Raw genomic sequence first — 21,239 nt, 5'->3', positions numbered from 1 at the left:
CAATTGCGCAAGATCAAATATCTACTCCACTGGAGTGCCTGGTGGAGAGTGGGAGATGGTAAGGCAATATATATCACTATGGTTTGACTCCTGGATAGGAATGCCTCTGCATGGTACTTACTGACGAAAGACCCAGACCGGTGCATCAGAGAATCTCACTAAATGCTGCCTTTCCATCCCTAAACGAACTGGCACCAGTAGCTTTGTTGGAAGTACAAAACCGAAACTTGCAACTGACACAAGAGGCTGACGAATTGATATGGCGATGGAACAACAAGGAGACATACAGTGCAAAGTCAGTGTATCAAGCTATATATATGTTAGGTGGAGGTAAAGTTAAGTGGCGGTTCCCAGAGATTTGGAAGGTAAAACTGCTGACAAAAGAAAAGAGGCCCTGGATCGTAGAGGGGTCAGATCAGATGCCCTTTGAATTGTGTAACTTGTTATACTGGATTGATAGAATCGGCACACATACCACTTAATGTTTCAGTGTAACTATGCTAAATAAGTATGGCTTGAGGTTGAGAATGCAATGGGATTTAAAATAATCAAAATTGAGGATACTATTTCTGATACATGGATAGCATCATGGAGTACAGCTAAAAGGGGGGCAGGGGTAAAAAAGGAAGACTGGATGTGTATTTTTCTGTGAACTTGTTGGCGAATATGGAAGCAAAGGAACAAACTAGGAGCTCGGCTCAAGAGCTGGGAGCAATAATTGGCCAGGAGGAGTTGTGGAGACGAAATTGTTAGTCAGATCAGAATCAGGACTAATCCATTTCAAGTCTATATATATACAAGTTCCTTTTAAGATTCGTACTAATATATAACAAACGGATCGATTTTAAACTCAAACGCTGATGTATATTAGGTGATATAAATATAAGGAAATGGGAAATACATGAAACTGAAAATTTTGTATAATTGAGACTAGACAAATATGCGATGAGTGTAAGTTATTGTAACCTAATGTTGTTGGGGCTTTGCAACAATTATATGGTTAACTTCATTTGTCATATAATATATTCGTTTTCTTTTTGTAAATTTCGCCTTTTAGTTTGATTTTATTGCTTCAACTTTGATGAATATGAATTCTTATTAATAAAGTTCAAACAAAAGTAACAAAAATATTTTTCAAGTATCAAAATATAAACCTTTACTGGTGAAAGTTAATTGCGACTGATCCAATTTAAATTCGGAATGTTAAAGGGACGCTTCAATGGGACTCTTTAATGGGCCTAACAAAAAGCCCATAGAACTATAGAATATAAATTGAAATATTGAATCCAATCCGGTGATTTGGTTCCATCGTCTTTTTGAGGTCATAAAACCATTGGACCCTTCAGTCAGCTCAGGCCTTCGCTCAGTCTCAGTGACCATGTGTATGACTCTGTTTCTGGGGAGAATCTCTTGCCTCCGTCCATCTCTTCCCCTCAATCAGACCACACCATTTGCCTCCTCCAACGCTCCCACTCAACCATCTCCCCCAAATGCCCAATTCGCTGTACACTACCTTGTCGAATCCTGCGGTCTTTCCTCCGACGAGGCACTCAAAGCTTCCAAATATATCCACCGCCTCAAGTCCCCTGATAAGCCCGACGCGGCGCTTCGTTTCCTGAGAGATACCGGCGTAAGCGAGTCGGATATAAAGACTGCCGTGTTGCGGCATGCTGGTATCCTTTGCTCTCATGTGGAAAAGAACTGGAGACCAAACATCGCCAAGCTCCAAGAGGTCGGCTTCTCGATGGAAGACATCTCAGGTATCATTTCCGTCAACCCTGATTTGTTTGGGTTCAATTTTGTGTCAAAGATTGATTTCTGGATGGAGGTCCTTGGATCCGTAGAGAATCTTTCTGTGGTACTCAAAGTGTGGAGGGGTGGGCTTATAGCTAGAAGCTTGGAAAAGGTTATCATGCCCAACTTATCTTTTCTTCAGGAGAATTGTGGTTTATCAACCCGTCAAATTGTCCGGGTTATCAAGTCAAGTCCTAAATTGCTCACATCTAAGCCTGAATTTGTCAAAAGGGTACCTGAGAGAGTAGAGGAGTTAGGCATTGCTCGTTCATCAGGATCTTTTTGCAGCGCATTAATTGCTGTCAGCTGCATGAGCGAACGCACCATAGATGCAAAGCTAAATAATTTGAGAAATATCGGGTTTTCACAGGAGGAGGTAACACTTTTGATTAGTAAAGCCCCTTTATTGTTGAAAATATCAGAGAAGTCGATGGGCAGAAAAATGGAGTTCCTCATGAAGGAAGCTGGTTGTGATAAGTTGCATGTGATACGAAATCCATTTTTGTTCAATTGCGGCCTTGAGAACCGGCTGATTCCACGAAACCTTGTTAGAAAGCTTCTGATGTCGAAAGGACTTCCCGTAGCAAATTTAAAATTTGCTTCTTTTGCAAGGCCAAGTGATGAAAATTTTGTGGAGAAGTTTATTTTGCCAAATGAACATGCTATTCCTGGTCTCCACCGAGCATATGCTGACGCTTCTGCTGGGAAAATTGAGGGTGTTGAATTTTTTAATAATAGTATCTATAGTTGACTTTCATGCAGGCTTAGATGCTGCATTTTTTATTTCACCGAGTTACATTTTTCGTTTACTTTTTCAAAAAAAAAAATTCATCAGTGTCTCTTGTAATGATTATTAAAATGGTTATCAGCCATTCATTTTGTTTAGATTGAGTGCGTAGATGAAATCTACGCGATACTTATCTTCATTAGTCATCACTCCATCTCTCAATTGAAACTTAAATCATATCGTATGGGGAAACTACATATCTTATGGGGAAAACAAGCAGGGTATAGCTAGAATATAAGAGACATGCCAAAGCTATTTTTTGTACTTGTACTAGCTTTTCAATTAATTTAATAAATGTTATTGACTTATGTTTGAATTGGCCCCTGCTATGTATGTTTTCTGGCTTCGTCGCTGCATTTTCATCAAACCAATCTTCTAGGTTGAATTTTGTTAACTAAAGGGTTATCAATGCATAATGTAGATTCAGTTGAAGGAAAATTGGGAAATTAGAAGGAAAAGAGTTGCCTTAACCTCTTATTTTTATTTTCTACTTTCCATTAGTTGTCCTGTTTCCTTTTATTTTTATTTTAGTCGTATCTATTCTGGAAACAATACAGGAATAGTCAGTCCATAGAGAACTGCAAAAATATTATTAAAAAGTTGAAATTGTTTGAAGAGAGAAGTGAGAGAGACACATCTAAAACAAGTATGCAGTGAGTACGGTATCTTGCATAGATGTACTATTTAAACCTGTTGTTTAATTTTAAGTGGTAAAAGAAAATGTACTTGTCAAGAATTGTAATTGGCGTACTTCTTCCTTATTAGAATTATTCTTTCTTCTGATTCTGCTAAAGGGCACCATGAATTCTATATCTTATTATGCTTTTGAGCATTTTGTTCTTTTTGAAATATACTGGTTCAGTACCAGATCTATTTATTTAATGGTAAAGAGATCGACCTACTGGTGCAATAATTTATTGGTTGTGAATCTTTCGACAAGGTAACTAGCGTACCTGATGTACCAGTCTGATCTGGGGCTGGTAAACAATAACCTACTAGTACTAAGTTCCATCACAATCAGCATTTATAATTTCAATAGGGTAAGATGTGTGGCAATTTGTACATTCTTTTGAATACCAGTATGCATTTTTGGTAGTGTTTAGTGACCTATGTAAGATAATTTTTAAAGAAAGGAATGCATTTGTACTTTTACCTGATACCCTTGCAGATGGTACCACCTACCCTTGCAGATGCTTTCACTGACAGATCCGCAGGTGGGTGTGGTGTGGGTGGTGGTGGTGGTGGTGGTCGGGGAGGGGGGATGCTTTAAAGAGGGCACTGTGAAAAAACCTATTTGAGACTTTACACGAGTGCTGTTTTGATTTTATGACTTGGTTGGCTTGGAATAATTTGTTCTAGTGGTACCAATCTGGTAATTTGTGGTGTAGGATTATGCAATGGGGGGTTAAAAGCAATGGTATCAGGGTGTTGATGATGTATCTCAGTTGACTGAGAATGTTCCTTCCTGTTGTGATACATACTGTACCTTCAGGTTGTAGCTGTACATCTCTGGTACCTTTTTTTTCCTAGTTTACAAACCCAGAGGATTGTATGTTGTTTTCTGTTAAATGAAACAGGTAGTTTTGCTACTTATTTCGAGAAAAAAAAAATCAGTAGGATTGTAATTTTTTACCTCTGATCTGAATGAATTCTCTTGTAACTCAAATGTTAATGAGAATTAACATCTAGGGTTTCTCTGATCGGAAGGGTGGAAGAAACAGGAGAAATAATAGTTGTCAGAATTTGAAGGGGAGTAATTTTTGTTTGCAAATTCATTAAAAAACATACAGATTTGGCAAGAACCGAATTAGCCAAGGCGAAATCACCGACATGTCCTCTGCTGTCTCCAACTCTGGGTTCTCTGTCTTCAACTGACAAGTCCTTCCGATGATCCTCGAACCACTGTTATTGTTTAAAGAGGGTTAGGTTGGGTGCTCTGTCTTCTACTCTGTACATTATAGAACCCTGACTGCTCAATGTGTAAATTTCATTTCTGTTTGAACTCTGAACCATAAATCCCTCCTTCACTCCTAGAATCTGTGATATATAATAAATATATGAGTAGAGTTAAAATGCAACACTAGTTTTTGTACTTCAAATATGCTCCACATACTTATCTCTATTTTCAAAGTCTGAATAGTTGATCGGAACCGCTAACACAACCTTCATATTAAAATGTGCTTGGATAACGAATTTTATATTTTTTTTAATTTTTTTTTTTTTACTATTTGTTTTTCTAGATAAATACAGATCGTTATTTTGGATGGTCCGGAATATGAGGTAACATAATATTTCTATTTAGATCTGGACTATCTGATTAGAATTCAAACTAATCTGATCCAAGATAGAATGTAGGGGGATTATTTAATATTTGTTGAGATTATGATCGGATGATCCAGATCTAAATATAAATGTTTTAGTTCTTTTTAAACCCTCAGCCGAAATTATTTTTGGTTTTGCACCGCACAAATATAAGAGGGTTCGGGATTTCGTTGGAAATTAAGTCCGAAAGATGCACTTAGAACTTCTTCATCCATCAAATGAAATGAGAGTAAAATTAATACAGTTATCATAAAGTCAATTGAAATTAACTTTAATCTTAGTTTCAGAACTAGCTAATATATATATTCCTGCAATTGCTTTTAAATTATTGTTAATGCCACATCATTGAACTTATTCTCTTTTTATTTGTCTTTGAACCGTACGTACTGAAGAACAAATAAGAATGAATATATCCAGTAAAAACAGGTAGTGTTTGGCGTGCGTGTGTGAGAGCGAATTTGATTGGTTGTTTTGCCAATGTGGAATTTTGTTAACTATTTCTCTTCAAGTTCCTTATTATCTTGTCAAATTGGTCAGAACTCAGAATAAGGGAATGAGAAAATCCCTAGAAGAAATTACATGGTAGCTTCCTTTGCGAAACAGCGCTAGCTGCACGGTGACGGTGCATCAGTACTTTTGGAAATATACATCAAAAAATTAGGTCAGCACTTTGGTAATCAAAGTGCTCATATGCCACATCAATTTTCTCTGAAATGGTAGTTCAACATTTTTCTTTCCAAGTCAAACATGGAAAATATATATACTTCCAAAATTTGGTCGCTTACTCGTTTTTGTTGTTGCTTTTTTATTGTCCTCACAATCATCAAAAAATACATATAATTATATTTAGTCCGTTTCATTTGATATACATTAGTTTTTCATTGCGCTTTAAGAGTTTCTGATAGTTTTTATTTTTGTTTATGGCTAACAAGATGTTTGAGGAAAGCCTTTTTATTTACAATAAGAGCTAGCTTGAATTCTGACATCATTTTTTTTAAATGCTTCTTGTGAGAAATAAAGTTAAACTGTCACAAATTAATTTTGTACAGATCATATTGGATTTTATTTTATTTTAGAGATTTTTTATATTAAAGTTATAACAATACAAAATATAATTTTTGAAATAAAGTTAAACTATCACAAATTTGTACAGATCATATTGGATTTTATTTTAGAGATTTTTTATAGTAAAGTTATAACAATACAAAATATGAATTTTGAATTTTGACCCACATTTTATTTTCTTAAGAAGTCAGATATCTAGTGTCATTTTCAACATAATTAGTCATTTGGTGGCAATTCGTTGAGAATCAAAAGAATATTCAACGAATTGATTGAAACAAAGACACTTTTGCATGTGTCAATGTTGATCTTTCCAATTTTTAAAATATGAATGGTCAAAGTGGAAATGTCGTCAAATTATTAGAGGGACGCACATGTAATTAACTAATCTTAAAATTAGGCATGCTCCACTTGCACATGCTAAGGATAAGATATAGTTCAAGTCTATCCCTCTCTTCTTTTTCAAAGAACATTCAAAATAAAAAAATAAATAAAATAAAAGGTAGAGAGAAAGAAATGGCACTTCAATCTAGAAATTAAACTAGACTCATAATTACTAGTACATAGTAATGACTTATGAGTTATGACTAATGATTAATGACGATATATTTAGACTATTAATTATTTTTTTATCTCTGAATTATTACATAAACAAAATAATATTTTCATATAAAATTATTTCAAAGAATTTCAATACTAATTTGTGATATGCATGTTTTTTTTTCTTCTTCTTCTTCTTTTTTTAAATAAAGCTAGAAAGCCCACTCATTTTCATTGAAACCATAGATTGTTTTTGGTCTGGTACCAAACTGATATCATATTACAAACATCTTATTTACAAGAATCTATTTTTAAGACGAGGATAATAAAAATGTCACAAACTCAACTATTTAATATCTGCAAAAAATTTAATTATTTAGATTTCAAATCTAACTACAACCTCTCACACAAAGGACATTGCCTTTGTCATTTAATTAAAGATTGATTCTCGCTTTTAAAATATATTCTTATAATTTTAAAAACTACTACACACAATAAAACAAAAATTAAAATATTACAGGAATTAAAAGATTAGAACAAAGCTACTAATATAAGAAAAGAAAAAAGTGCAATTCTTTGACAAATAACATATCATTGTGATATGTTATTTGTTAACAACAAAATATAGGCAACAAGCAACCCTTTAATTATACAACCGTCTTTTCCTTTTCAAAATAAAGGAAGAAGTTTACTACATGAAATTTCTAATATAATCATAAGGAAGTTACAATATCAAATCATCATGCTATTAGAAGGAGAAATTTAGGATTAGGATTAGTCAACCAATCAATCAATTAATCACAACCCCCAACGATTGAAAGGAATAAAGAAAACAAAGACCATTAGACCAACATCTTAGAAAGAGAAAACTATATTTTATAACTATAAAAAATAGTACAACTAAATATTCATTTCAGTACATCATCAAAATTATTATTGTGTATTTTTTAGGGGTACGACTTTTTGTAAATTAATTTATGAGTTCTTATACTTGTAAGCTTTTATTTCGCATAATTCATTCGCAATCAAACATGTCCTATATGAAATTTCTAATTTAACCATGAGGAGTTGCAATATCAAATCATCATTCTATTCAAAGAAGGACTTTTTGTAAATTAATTTATGAGTTCTTGTACTTGTAAACTTTTATCTCGCATAATTTATTCGCACTCAAACTATGTCCTATATGAAATTTCTTATATAACCGTGAGGAGTTGCAACATCAAATCATCATTCTATTAAAAGAAGAAATCTAGTACACTCACAACCCCAACAATAGAAAAAAGAAAAAAGAGAAGAAAAACAAAGACCATCTACCAAACAAAACAAGGACACCACAATTTGACTATTGAGAAAGAGAATTAGGAAACAAGATCTAAACAAGTTTTGCCAAATATTGCAATTAGACCAGGTGGCACTCTATTAGACAACGACCCTTTTTTAACTTTTATGAGTCTTCCCTTGCCTCTCACACATTTTGCAAAAAAAATTCTAAGATATGTATAAGGAATTGGATTTTTTTTTGCAAAGGATTTTGGACAGAATCTCATTTGATTTGCTTTAAAATTTGTATCAATATATTTAAAACTTAATAATTTTAAATGGCGCTGTAAATCTAAACCATTTGTAGTTTCTAGATACTTTCATAACTATGTAATTTTGAAATTAAGGGTCAAATTACATGAAAAATACATATAAAAGGTGACAAATTTGAAATTAGCGGTCATTGAACAAATGAAGGTTCAACTATATTTGGGAAGTTTGTATCTGATAGGTAATAGGTAATTTTAAATTAACGGTCAAATTACATGAAAATTGCATATAAAAGAACAAATTTGAAATTAATGGTCTTTTCCCCAAATGTACGCTCAACTATATTTGGTAAATTTGTGTCCTTTAAGTACTCCAATAAATGAAATAGACACATGCAATTATTTGGATTATCTAATTTGACTCAAAGACATTTTTGAGGAGAATCAGTTTAAAAATTAATAACTTGTTCATTTTTTTTTTATAGAATATCTCAAAGAATGTGAACTATGTTCTATTTAACTGCGTATGGTCCATTTATTGCAACAACCATAGTCAAAAGATTTGCAAATCATTTGCGAATTAAATCTAAATAATTCGGTTTTTTAGTGATGCCGAACCGAATACCGAATTATTCAGTTGACGGAACTTTGACTGAATTAAACCCGAATTATTCGCGAATTTTACCCAAAATTTCAGAATTTTACAAATTATTCGCGAATTTTTCCCATAACATTTTTTTTTGTTTTTTTGTTTTTTGCTCTCTTATATGACTGAGATCTCTGATCCAAATAATTCCGAATAATTCTAGAATTATACCCAAATTATTCCTGAATCACAAATTTTTAACCTCGCTGAACCGAACCCGAATAATTCATTTGTCACTATGGCAACAACAATAAAAATTAATCGATGCGTGATATCATGTATGTTAGGCTATGCCAATATGCATATAATAGAGTTGTTTGTTCTATGAATTCGTATATTCGTTTTTATAATTTAAATAATCGATCTTAAATACTCAATATAATTTCCATATAAAAAAAGCAATTAAAGATCAAATTTTATTTTTTTTCAATTTTCTACTATATTTTTAGATAAGTAGAAAATCAATTGACATAAAAATGTTGGACCGTCTGAACCTCTCTCAAGGAATTGTAAAAAAAATCTAAGAAATCTAAAATTTGGTCCCCAATATATTTTCATATGAACATATTTAACGATTCGGATCAACTTTTTAAATTTTAAAAATAGAGATATAAATTCATAAATCAGGTTGATTCGTAATGTGGATATTGCCCTATCATCTATATATATATCTTGGTCTCATGCAACAAAAAAAATATATAAATTGTGAATTTTTTTTTTATAAGATGTATTTGAGCAATTTTCTATTTTTTTTTTATGAAGGGAGGTAGACAGCCAAAATTTGGTGCCAATTGAGCTAAAAATGTGCACCACACGCAATCTTCTGGTTGTTGCGCATTGAATTGGAGATTATGTTGGGAATTGGGATTTGCTTTTGGCTGATCTTGTTAGATCTACTTTATAGCTGTTTGATTAAAGTTAGACATGTCAAATCAGATTAGCATCAACCCATCAAATATTTCCATGTAAAAAAAGTCTTCTTATTCTTTTTTTTTTTCTTTTTTTTTTAAAAGGTTGTGGGCAATTGTATTGATTAAAATAGCTACAAGCGAGCTGTTACATAATGTTAGACAACGAGTGTCTGTGAAAAAATACAGCTGTAAACAAACAAAAAAATTGTATATAGAATATGTGCATCTTATAGGCACATATTTGATCATCCTTGTTTGATTGGAATGATAGAAGCCTAGTGATTATTTTCTCTATATGCATATTGCAACCGAGCAGGCACTGAATAGAAATCGGACCGAGAACTAAATCGATCGGACAAGGACAAAGACAGTCACCAGTCAATCAACAAGGCACTGAATCAGACTAAACCAGGAACTGAATCAACCGATTATTTCCAATTATTTCTAATTAATCGCTTGATGTTACTGTGTGCATCTAAAAAGTGCATCTAAAAAGCACATACCGTGACAATTAGAAAATCAAAAGATTTTGATTTCCATACACCTCTATGGACATGGATACCTACACGCAACTTATGATGTACTAAGCCGTGTCCCTTTTAATTACTAAGCATTGATCTGTACATGAAGAACTGTCCTAATCAAATACTTTTAGCAAAAATATAAAAAAATAAAAATAGAATATACCAAAGATTCCTATCTAATTCAGAATTAAATAAACCTAAAATCTCAAGATCAAAATATGTAAAACAGGAAAAGAAAAGATTATATATATACATATATATAGTGTGATAGAAACATGTTTAACATGAGAATACTTCCCATCCACGTAAATGCAAATCAAAGTGAATTAAAGAGGGGGACCAAAGGAAAGAGAAATATGGAGGAATGAATTGATTGTACACAACTGAAACCACAACTTTCACAAAAAATTTGGAGAATGTGACACATTTACAGGTAACATTGTGTTAACTGAAAAATCAAATTAAAAATGGATACAATAAAACATCTAAAAGTGATGGATTCTTATACATTTCGTCATCATCTACATGAGAAACCAATACTCGGACTCCCCCCCTAAAAACTATACAAATTAAATCATGCCCCACCCCCCATCTCAATTTTTCTTTTATTTTTTTCATCTGTACCCTAGAAAGAAAAGTTATTGTATAACCTGCATGTCCAGTGAATTCCATATGTATCAATTGCAAAAGTAAAGATGAAAATACATGTAATACTAACCTATACGTTAACTACCTAAAACTTTCAGGGTAAATCAGCTATAGAAACAAAAGGCTTAGAAAAGTACTTTGGTAACTTTCAATGATTTTTACACCATCTCCACCCCTCCGATAAAAGGTGAATTATTGGTATGATGGTTTAGTTTTTCTTTTCAAGGGGGGAGTTATTCAGCTTTCCAAACTTCCTAGGGACCTAATTGAAAAGATGCCTGATTTAAATTTAAATGTAATCAATAACTTCCTTTCTCAGTCAGCAGCAACACCTGCTTCAGAAAGGATCTTCAAAGGAGATATAAGACTGACTTGAGCTGGGTCTCGGTTGACCCACATCGGCAAGGGATTGAAGCATCTTCAACACATCAGTTGTGTCTTCCAAGTAATATTTGGCCATGCTCGGTTTGTTACCAACTGTGCAAGCAAACAACTCAACGATTTTGGGGATCTCAGGGTTGTTTGTGAAGTTTGTCAAAACCTCAAACATGTCTTCGTCTGAGCTGTCATCTCCTACACAGAGCACAAAATCGGGAGACTTATTCTGGTCCCGCATTGCCGCAATTATGGTTTCCACCACAGCACCTTTGCTTATGCCCTGAATGAAATCAGAGGATTACTTCAACTATTCAAATTAGAGTCTCAAACTTAAAGCCCTAATCAGTCATGAAGTACCAATTATATATAATGTGTACAAGCTGCTTACATAGTTGCATATATGTTACCCTAAAAGCTGACATTTTTAATTTGTATAACCAAAACTGTTGCTTTTCCGACAGAACAATTTGCTATATATTAAAAATATAAAATATGCAAATAAGAAACACTTACAGGGGGTCATATGCAAATAAAGAGAGAGAGAGAGAGAGAGAGAGAGAGAGCATTCAATCCTAGTTGGCAAGTAATATAGTACTAATATCCTACATAAGAGGTGGAACAGTATAATTATTCTTGGATAAGGAAGGCCACAACATACTGGCCCCCACAATTATTAGTAAAACTATTATAGATAAAGATAATGATACTATGAAGAGTAGATACTAGATAATGAGGGGCCACTGAGTTGGAAACCCCAAACCATAGACGTGCAAAACGTTGATATGTTAGCTGGATTTTAGAAGGAGACCCCACTCTATCTCTCTCTCTCTCTCTCTCTAAAAGTCAATCCTAATCCAAATCCATACCCCCCACTTTAGCATGAAAGCGACCTCAACTTGACCATGACTAAGAACTCCCAACGGTCCCACCACCAACATTGCATGACCACATACACGTGTATTTTGTACGTCGACATATAAATTTTTTTACATACCAATAACATACATGTATTAGAGCCCGAAAAATACAACTATGAAACATATGGCTTATACCGTTTAGCCAGTTTTTGATCTAGTCAATCACCGCATAATAGTATAATAAAAGATGAAGAAGAAAAACAGGAGTGTAACTGTGCGATTTAGCAATATATAGGTTTTATAAATGATCCAATTATATTCCCTCAGACATGCACAAGCCTGTGATGTCCACTTTTAGTCGGTACAAGCTAACCTACCAAGGGGCTTATTTGTAAAATTTGCAAAGCAATAGATTGTTGGCAAGTCCTGACCGAAATATCAGTAAACCTTGGATCGGTAAAATGCACCTAATTTCTTTTCTTTTTTAAACTTGAGCATTTGGTAATACCTGGGGAGTAACCTCAACTATGTGGTGGCCTCTCTTTACTACAACCGGTTCATTCGCTAACAATTTCTCTAAATGATCCAGTAATTCCTTTGCCTGGCAAGTGCCGAAATCAGGGTCTGCCTCCTGGTGGTGCCATACAAGAGCACTATCCTTCGGTTCAATCTGGGACCCATCTGTCGCCTCGGTGTATTGATTCATTACGGGCAACACCGTTTTCATCCAATCAAAATCCCGCGGTTGGTTGTTGCATGGTGAGGTCTCCCACTGTGAATCCTTGCTCCACCTATGATACATAAACAGTAGTAAGTAGTAGAATGGAATTAGGTGCATGTACATATTTGTTTACTTGCGGATTAGTCCCTATGTTATTCATATCTGTGCAACCTAATCAGATAAGATTATCCTAGTCAAACCTAAATTACTAGTGTGTGTCATTTTCAAAATTTCAAATTCGCAATTAAGACGAATACTCCAACTAAATTCAGGATAAGGACAATTGCATATACCCATTGCAAAATATATTGAGGATTTCAAAGTGAAAAAGTAAAATCAAAGCAAAAGATTTGGTTCAGACGCTAAATAACAAAAATGGTCCCACAAAAATTGGAAATCTCACACCAATTTCCATTGAAAAGCAAATATTTCACCTGGATAAATTAGCCACCATCAATACACTTCAATGTAATTATCAGATTCAAAATTGATTTTTCTTTGTCGATACGGCACCATTTTGAAAAGAAAGGTCAACAGTGGTTCAAATTAGACAATGGGAACTCAGGGAACTTTCTTTGAACTTTACACAACATTTCCATTTTTTAAAAATAAATGCAATCAAGAACTTTTCTGACAGGAATGTTTTCTCCAATGAATTCTTATCAGATGAAAAACATTCAGACTAAATCAATGGCCTCAAATGAAGATGCACAACAACAAAAAGCTGGAAGTAATGTACATAAATCATTCAAAAAAATAATACAAATCCATAATCATACCTAATGTAATAGCCATGTTCTGCTGCAATCCCGAGTTTCTCACATGGCTCAAACCACCGAGAAAGATCATCCTTCCCTCTCCCACTTACAACAAACACCACATTTAATGGATCCGCACATAACGCGTTAACCGCCCGTATCACCTCTTCACTCGGCCTTTTGTCAATCAGCGACTGCGGCACAATTGTTCCATCATAATCCAACAAAACCAATCTGCTACGTGTTTTCTTATAGCCTGATACCACCTTTTCTACTGACAACTTGTTAAAACCCGGCCCGAGAGCCACAACCCGGAAACTCATACCAAAACCAATACCATAACAACTGTTCTTCACAGAATGGTCTTGACAAGCCCTTTTCAAATCTTGGTCGAATGACCGAGCCCAATACCCCACGTCATGAGAGCTTATGTACTTGTAATGCTTCTCATGCCTCAATTGCTTCTCCATTTCAGACATTGAAATTGCAGAGTCCATGGCCTCTGAAACGGATTCTATGTTCCACGGATTTACCCGAATAGCCCCACTAAGAGAAGGTGAGCAACCAACAAACTCGGAGACAACTATTACACTCTTCTTGGAGGAAGCATTTAATGCTGGGCTAAGTTCACGGCAAACAGTGTAGATATATGGGATGCGGTTCAACCCGTCACGAACCGCATTCATGACACAACACTCTGCCAAAGCATAGAAGGCAGCCTTTTCATACATGGGTATGGGTCGGTTCTCTATTACCACAACGGGTACATACCCGGGTCGCCCGAACCGAGCATTAATCCGGTCCCTTATAGAATGTGTCTCATCCCGCACCTCTTGTATATCTCTCCCTTGACTACGGGCCGGGTTTGTTATCTGGACCAGAACCACCCGGCCTTGTAACTCGGGCCGCTGTTCTAGAAGCTTCTCCATTGCAAGAAATTTGAGTCCGATGCCTTTGAAAATGTCGACATCATCTACACCGAGAATTAAGACTCGGTCCTTATATGCCTCTTTCAATTCCCTGATTTTAGAAGCAGTTTCCGGTGAAGAAATGACCGACCGAAGCTGATTCATGTCAATTCCAACTGGAAGAATCTTAACAATTATGTTTCGACCATAATACTCTAAACTGATATAACCTCTCTTGGATTGGTACCCCATACCAAGTAACCTGGAGCAAGAAGAGAGGAAATGCCTTGCATAGTCAAAAGTGTGGAACCCCACCATGTCAGAGTTGAGCAGGGCACGAAGAATGTCGTCCCGTACCGGTATGGTACGGAAAATCTCAGAAGAAGGGAAGGGAGAGTGGAGAAAGAACCCTAGTTTGATGTATGGAAATCTCTTTCTGAGAAAGGTTGGCAATGCAATCAAGTGGTAATCATGCACCCAAACGAAATCCTCTTCTGGGTTGAGAATCTCAGTGATTCGGTCGGCGAAGAGCTTGTTAGCCGAGAGGTAGGAGCGGTAGAGAGCCGGGTCAAAGGGCAAGCCGCCATGGGAGGAAGGAGAAAGAGGGAGAAGGTAGTGTAAGAGAGGCCAGAGGTAATGTTTGCAAAACCCATGATAGAAATGGTCATGTAGGTCAGAAGGGATGAAGACAGGGAGGCAAGAGAAGGTGGAAAGGAGGTGGTTAGAGAGGTCGTCGGAGAGAGAAGGGGAAGAAGGAGGAGGGAAAGGTAGGGTTCCGACGAAGATAGGAGGAGAGGGGAGGGAAGAGGAAAGCTGGAAGGGGAGGGAGTCAGGGTCAAGAGAGAAGGAGAGTTGGAATGGAGAGGATGGGTCGGGGATGGAACGGAGAGGAAGGCGGTGAGAGACTATGATGCGGTGCGGTGGAGGTGAGAAAGAAGGCATTAGAGAAACGGAGAGAAGGTAAAGAAGCTCTCTTTTTTGTGTGCCCAAGCAAAGAGGTGAAGTTAATATTAACAGAGAGAGAGAGAGAGAGATGGGATGGAAGAAGAGAAGACGGTTTCTTTAAGTGGGTTGTTTCTTTCTTTATTTCATTTTAGTAATTTTGGGATTTTCTGTGGCCGTCTATTGTGATGCATAATATGTGTCTTCCGTAACATTAATTTTGAATTTTTGATACAGGGGAGCATAGTGGCAAGATTCGCCTATTATATCTGAATTATATCTGAATAATTTATTTTTTTGGTAAATTCAAACCAAACGCCAAATTATTCAGTTGACCAAATATTTCGCGAAATTTTCCCGAATTGTACGAATTATTTGCAAAAAATTTCAAAATATTTTTTTTTGGTTTTTTTCTCTCTTGCAGAACTGAGATCTCTGTTCAGATAATTCTGAATTATTCCCGAATTATTTTCCTAAATAGTGACAAATGAATTATTTGGGTTTGGTTTGGCGAGGTTAAAAATTCGTGATTTGGAAATAATTCGGGATACAGGGGAGCATAGTGACAAGATTCGCGTATTATATCTGAATTATATCCGAATAATTCGTTTTTTTTTTTGGTGAAGTCAAACTGAACGCCCAATTATTCGGTTGACCGAAATTTGACCAAATAATTCGCGAATTTTATGAATTTTTGCTGAATTGTACTAATTATTCGCAAAAAAATTTCATAATATTTTTTTTGTTTTTTTTTCTCTCTTGAAGGACTGAGATCTCTGATTCGAATAATTCTGAATTATTCCCCTGCATAGTGACAAATGAATTATTCAGATTTGGTTCGGCGAGGTTAAAAATTAATGATTGAAAAATAATTCGGATATAATTTGAGAATGTTTCGGAATTATCCGGACCAGAGATCTCACTCTTGCAAGAGAACAAAAAAAATGTTCTGAAAAAAATTTGTAAAATTCGCGTATTATTCAGGTTTAATTCGGTCAAAGTTCAGTCAACTGAATAATTCGACTTCGGTTCGGCATTATAAAAAAATGAATTATTCGGATTTAATTTGAGTTTAATTCGCGAATCTTCTGACATAGCAGTCTAATCTTAATTGTTTCGATTTCTAAAATTAGTATTATATAAAGAGAATTAGTTTCCTATATTAGAAAGAAATCACGTCAAGTGGAAATCTGATAAGTTTGTCTTTTTTCAATTATTGAAGAGGATCTTAGTTCGACACGATTTTTGGTATCTCTATTACAAGAGAAAGATAATATTTGAACTCACCTTGGTATCATTATTGATATAATAATTCATTTGACCGGTTCACATTTTTATTTATCAACAATTTTCTTTGAATATTCAATTCTTTTAATAATCCACTTTTTAATAAACATTTTATGTGTATATATGATGCATGACAAATATTTCATGTGAATAATAAGGGGTTGGGTTTTGGACAAAGTCTCCTTGAAAGTTAAATTTAAACGTCTATTTTGTATTGAGATTCGTGCAAATATATTGAAATTTTAATAAATTTAAATAGCTCCTTGAATCTAAATATTTGCACAAATTTTGATGCAAATCAAACAGTTTAAGTCTGAAATTGAATGAGACTTTATCCAAAGTCATTTGGGTAAAAGCCCCACCCGAATAATAAAATAGTAAAATAATCAACATTAATAATATATAAATCGGTCAAAGTGACCAGAAGAACTCAAAATGAGAAATAAATCAAAGTATCACTAAAGCATCACATTTTATTATATTCATGTCGAGTGCTTTATTATTCGTGTTAAGTAATTTTATTATTCATCAAAATATTTATCTTTTATTATTCATGTTGAGTGCTTTTATAATTTATTTTAATGGTTTTATATTATGCACGTAGTTGTCCTGATCCTCTAACGGCTGAGATTGAAAGATGAATTTTCAAATTGAATATAAACCCTCCAATCACATAATATTTCTTCTTTTGATTATATACATCTATCTTATGTGTAGAAGTTTACATTTAGTTAAAAACATACTCGCCACACAGACTGCTACATGGTTTATCACATTAAAATCGAATAAATCCTTAGCTATCTTCTATTCTTCCAATTAAATTATTTCCTTATTTTTTTTCATTTCCTCCCTTTCATTTCCCTGCCATCTATAAAAACTAATTAATCTGTGTATAACACATTTTGTTAACTGTCAATGAAAGTTTTACAATAATCAATTGTCATTAATATGTGTATACTAACTTATATAGAAAGTTTTTTAAATGCCGAAAAATTAACTCACATAATGAACAAAGATAGAAAAATACAATCCAATGTCTTTTATGAAATAAGTAATAATACCACAATTTATCTAGAGAATAATCATTATAATGGATATAAATTAATATAAACAAATTAATAATAAGAATATCACAAGGTATTCTTTATGTGAACTTATGCAGATAAGAGTTTCAATATAACTAATTTAATGTGCAAAATGGGTTAAAAAATTTCAAATATAAACGAAAAATAAATTTTGCTACAAAATGTCGTAGCATTATAAAGAATTTTTTATTTTTAGAAATTATTATTAAATAATATAAGAAAATAGATTTAGTACGTGAAATTTTTTATGGCTTAGCAGGCACTGAGTGGGTAACTCAGATTTAAATTTTCGAATTGAGTTAGTAGTTTGGGTCCAAAGTTTAAGTTAAAACCACTAATTCGACTTCAAAGTTTGAATCTGAACTACCAACCTGGTTCAAAAGTTTTAATTCAAGCCACTAACTTAGAGCCCTTTAGTCCTTTGAAAATTTGACGTACTCAATTAATTTTCCTATATTATTTATAATAATTTTTTAAATTCAAAATTCTCTGGCAAAATTTTTGTGCTATAAAATGTTCAAAGTTTACTTTTTCATTCATATTTGAAAATTTATAACTCAAATTGCACATAAAAATATATTGTATTGGAACTCTCTTCTATATAACTTACTTTTTTTTCATAAAAAAATATCTTCTGGTAATTTGTTTTAAATTTATTTTACTTGTCGTATCATAATATAAAAATAGAGATTTCATGAAGACAAATTGGAATTTTTTTTTTTTCTATTTTTGTTGACCACGTGAGTCAATTTTTCTATGCTTAGAAATATATGTAGAAAAAATTCTTATTTGAATCATTTAATTATATATTTTTCAAATTTGTTTCTTTACATATGATCTCCTCTAAATCGTTTAATGACCTGTCTCGCTTGTGGAGAAAATTATATCTTAAATCGCAATGATATTTCAAAAAAAAAATCATGTTATATTTGATCTTTTTTTTTCATTTGTTGTATCAGGACAACTACGTGCATAATATAAGACTGGAGATTTATTATTTGGATTTCCATTTTTTTAATTTGTTTTATTTTTATTTTTTTTATTTTGTGTGAATGTCAAATAAAAAAGTCTCTTCATATTCTATTCAATCTTATAATATGTCTCCGTTGCAACGCACGGGCACGATACTAGTGTTTTATTATGTATGTTGAGTTTTTTTATTATTTATATCGTTTACTTTGTTATTCCGGTCAAATAAATTGTGTTATTTATGTAAAAAATGATTGTTTAGTCTAATTAATTAATGCATTAACTGAACCGTTACGAATAGACTTGTTGGAGTGTTGTTTGCAGATGATATCGACTAATCGGTCGATTAATTTGTCAATTTAAATGTTTTTTTTTGTTATTTATTCGTCATATGCACAATATTTTGTCTTGTTTTATCTGAATTTTTTCTAAATAACAATTTCATAATAACAAGAAAACTGAGTTAATATAAATTTACTTGATAAGTTTTATAAGTAAATTAATTTTTTTTTATAAATTATGAATATATGTACATAATTTTAATGAAAATACAAAATTATTTATAAAAAAATTTGATTAATCGTTTGCATGTCAATTAATTGCTTAGCGTCTTAGCGGTACTCTGTTTGTCCGATAAGCGTATACTGCTATTTACAACACCGATTATTTCTGGTGTTTTTTTCAATTAAAAAAAAAACGAAGATGAGTTGCATGTCTATCGATTTATCCACGTAGGCAGAATATACAAAACAGAAGAAAACAATTGTACATTTTTGTCATCCATTTGCGAAAATTTTGAATGATTTGATGTTCGAATTTATGATTGAAATTGAAAACTTTCAAGTCGTGCCACGTCGTACTAAATGTTGCCCATTTGATCTACTTCTCTTTTCTTATTTATCTAATTATCTTCTTCAAAAGATTAAAGCATTTTTTTTTCCTTTTCTTTTATATGTTTGTTATGTCTAAAGCATTATGTAACTTTATAAGATGATTTAATTTTCTTGTATTACTCTGCGTAAAATCTTACATAGCTAATTATGTTAATTTTATATTTATATGTAATTTTAATATTTACAAAAATATATTTATTTTTGTGTTAAAATTTATTGGTAGAAATTATCTTACTAACTTTTATGTTTTAGTAATTGTTTAAGACGTGATTTAAATTAATTCTTAAAGTTATATAACTCTTTTGTAGAGAAAAGGTTTCTGTCCACCATTTGTCCACAACCTTATCCACTCTCATCTAACTGTCTTTTTACAGTATACAAGATTCAATTGAAAATTTACAGTATTATTTGAAAATTTTACAGTATACGAGATTCAATTTTACAGTATATATTTTACAGTATGCAAGATTCAATTGAAAATTCTACTGTATACAAGATTTAATTTTTACAGTATACAAGATTCAATTGAAAATTCTACTATATACAAGATTCAATTTTACAGTTCTGCTGATTCAATTTTATAGTATACAAGATTCAATTGTAAATTTTACTATGTAGAAGATTCAATTTTACAGTATACAAGATTCAACCCAGTGCGGACGCTAATAATTAACTCTAACTGCCAATAACCGCTAATAACTAACTCTAACTGCCAATAACTTCATATAACTGTAATTTCCGAAAGTACAGTTTGAAAGTACATTTATTTTGTCCTGTTGTGCAAGTTGCAATCTTTTTCTAACTATCATGGGACCACTTCAAATAGTTGCTGGATGTTTTGTGATTAACTGATATATTTTATGTGATATATTGTATAATTATACAGCATGTAGAAGTAATTTTACAGTACTTGCGCAAGTCAAAGCTGTGGACAAATGGTGGACAAAAAGCTGTGGACAATTAGACGCTTCATTTATCGACTATAAAAATTTGTCACTATCCGCAATGGTAAAAGTATTTTTTTTTGCCAATGGTATCTTCACGGATACGCTCAGAAATAGTCACTTTTTGTCGGTGTACTCTCGGGAATAGTTATTTCTTACCTTCCCAGATAATGCTCTATTTTTATAGTATCTTTCATTTACAAATTCTTAACATTTCAGAAAAAGTATTTATTTGTGTCAATAGTTGACAACATACAATTATATTATAGAAATTGACTTATTTTATAGTTATTTTCTTCAATAAATAATTTATTTTCAAAATGAAGACCGAAAACAGTTTCCTTATCAAATAAATAAATAAACAATACTTTAGGTATATCTATAAAGACGTGATCAACAAATAATTAATAAACCAAATAGAAAAACGGTCAAGCTAGAAATTTATTCCCGTTAAAAAAAAACACAAAAATTAGTTGCTGACCAACGGATAAATATGCCAACGGTGAACTCTAATTAGATAGCTCAAATGTGCATAATAATTAAATTAATTATGCCATAATTACAACTATATTGAACAAATAAAATTCTTCTCCTAAACAAAACGTCTTATTAAATTTTGTTTACTAATTAATGTGCCTTTAGACTCCAACAATAGTTGAATATTTAATCCTAAAATGACTGAATTAAAATATATTATCATTGATATTGCCTCCTCATGAATTGGTAATATT

At 32.9% G+C, this 21,239-nt stretch overlaps 2 protein-coding genes across 2 annotated transcripts; one reads left to right on the top strand and one right to left on the bottom strand.

Annotated features, from left to right (window-relative positions):
• The first annotated feature begins 1,336 nt into the window (after positions 1–1,336).
• On the top strand, positions 1,337–2,774 carry LOC144545744 (transcription termination factor MTEF18, mitochondrial-like). The gene has a single exon (XM_078294292.1). It carries the CDS (start codon positions 1,379–1,381, stop codon positions 2,543–2,545), a length of 1,167 nt encoding a protein of 388 aa, XP_078150418.1. The 5' UTR covers positions 1,337–1,378; the 3' UTR covers positions 2,546–2,774.
• A 7,717-nt stretch (positions 2,775–10,491) lies between these two features.
• On the bottom strand, positions 10,492–15,405 carry LOC144545576 (putative alpha,alpha-trehalose-phosphate synthase [UDP-forming] 11). Its single transcript, XM_078294141.1, has 3 exons — positions 13,502–15,405; positions 12,510–12,792; positions 10,492–11,424 (listed from the first exon to the last, which is right to left on the bottom strand). Exons 1-3 carry the CDS (start codon positions 15,328–15,330, stop codon positions 11,104–11,106), a joined length of 2,433 nt encoding a protein of 810 aa, XP_078150267.1. The 5' UTR covers positions 15,331–15,405; the 3' UTR covers positions 10,492–11,103.
• Positions 15,406–21,239: the final 5,834 nt, after the last annotated feature.

This window comes from Carex rostrata, chromosome 28 (assembly GCF_964058835.1).
Source record: "Carex rostrata chromosome 28, lpCarRost1.2, whole genome shotgun sequence".
Taxonomy (NCBI): Eukaryota; Viridiplantae; Streptophyta; class Magnoliopsida; order Poales; family Cyperaceae; genus Carex; species Carex rostrata.
Note: the sequence above shows the minus strand (reverse complement) of the source record. Positions and strands in the feature narration are given on the sequence as shown.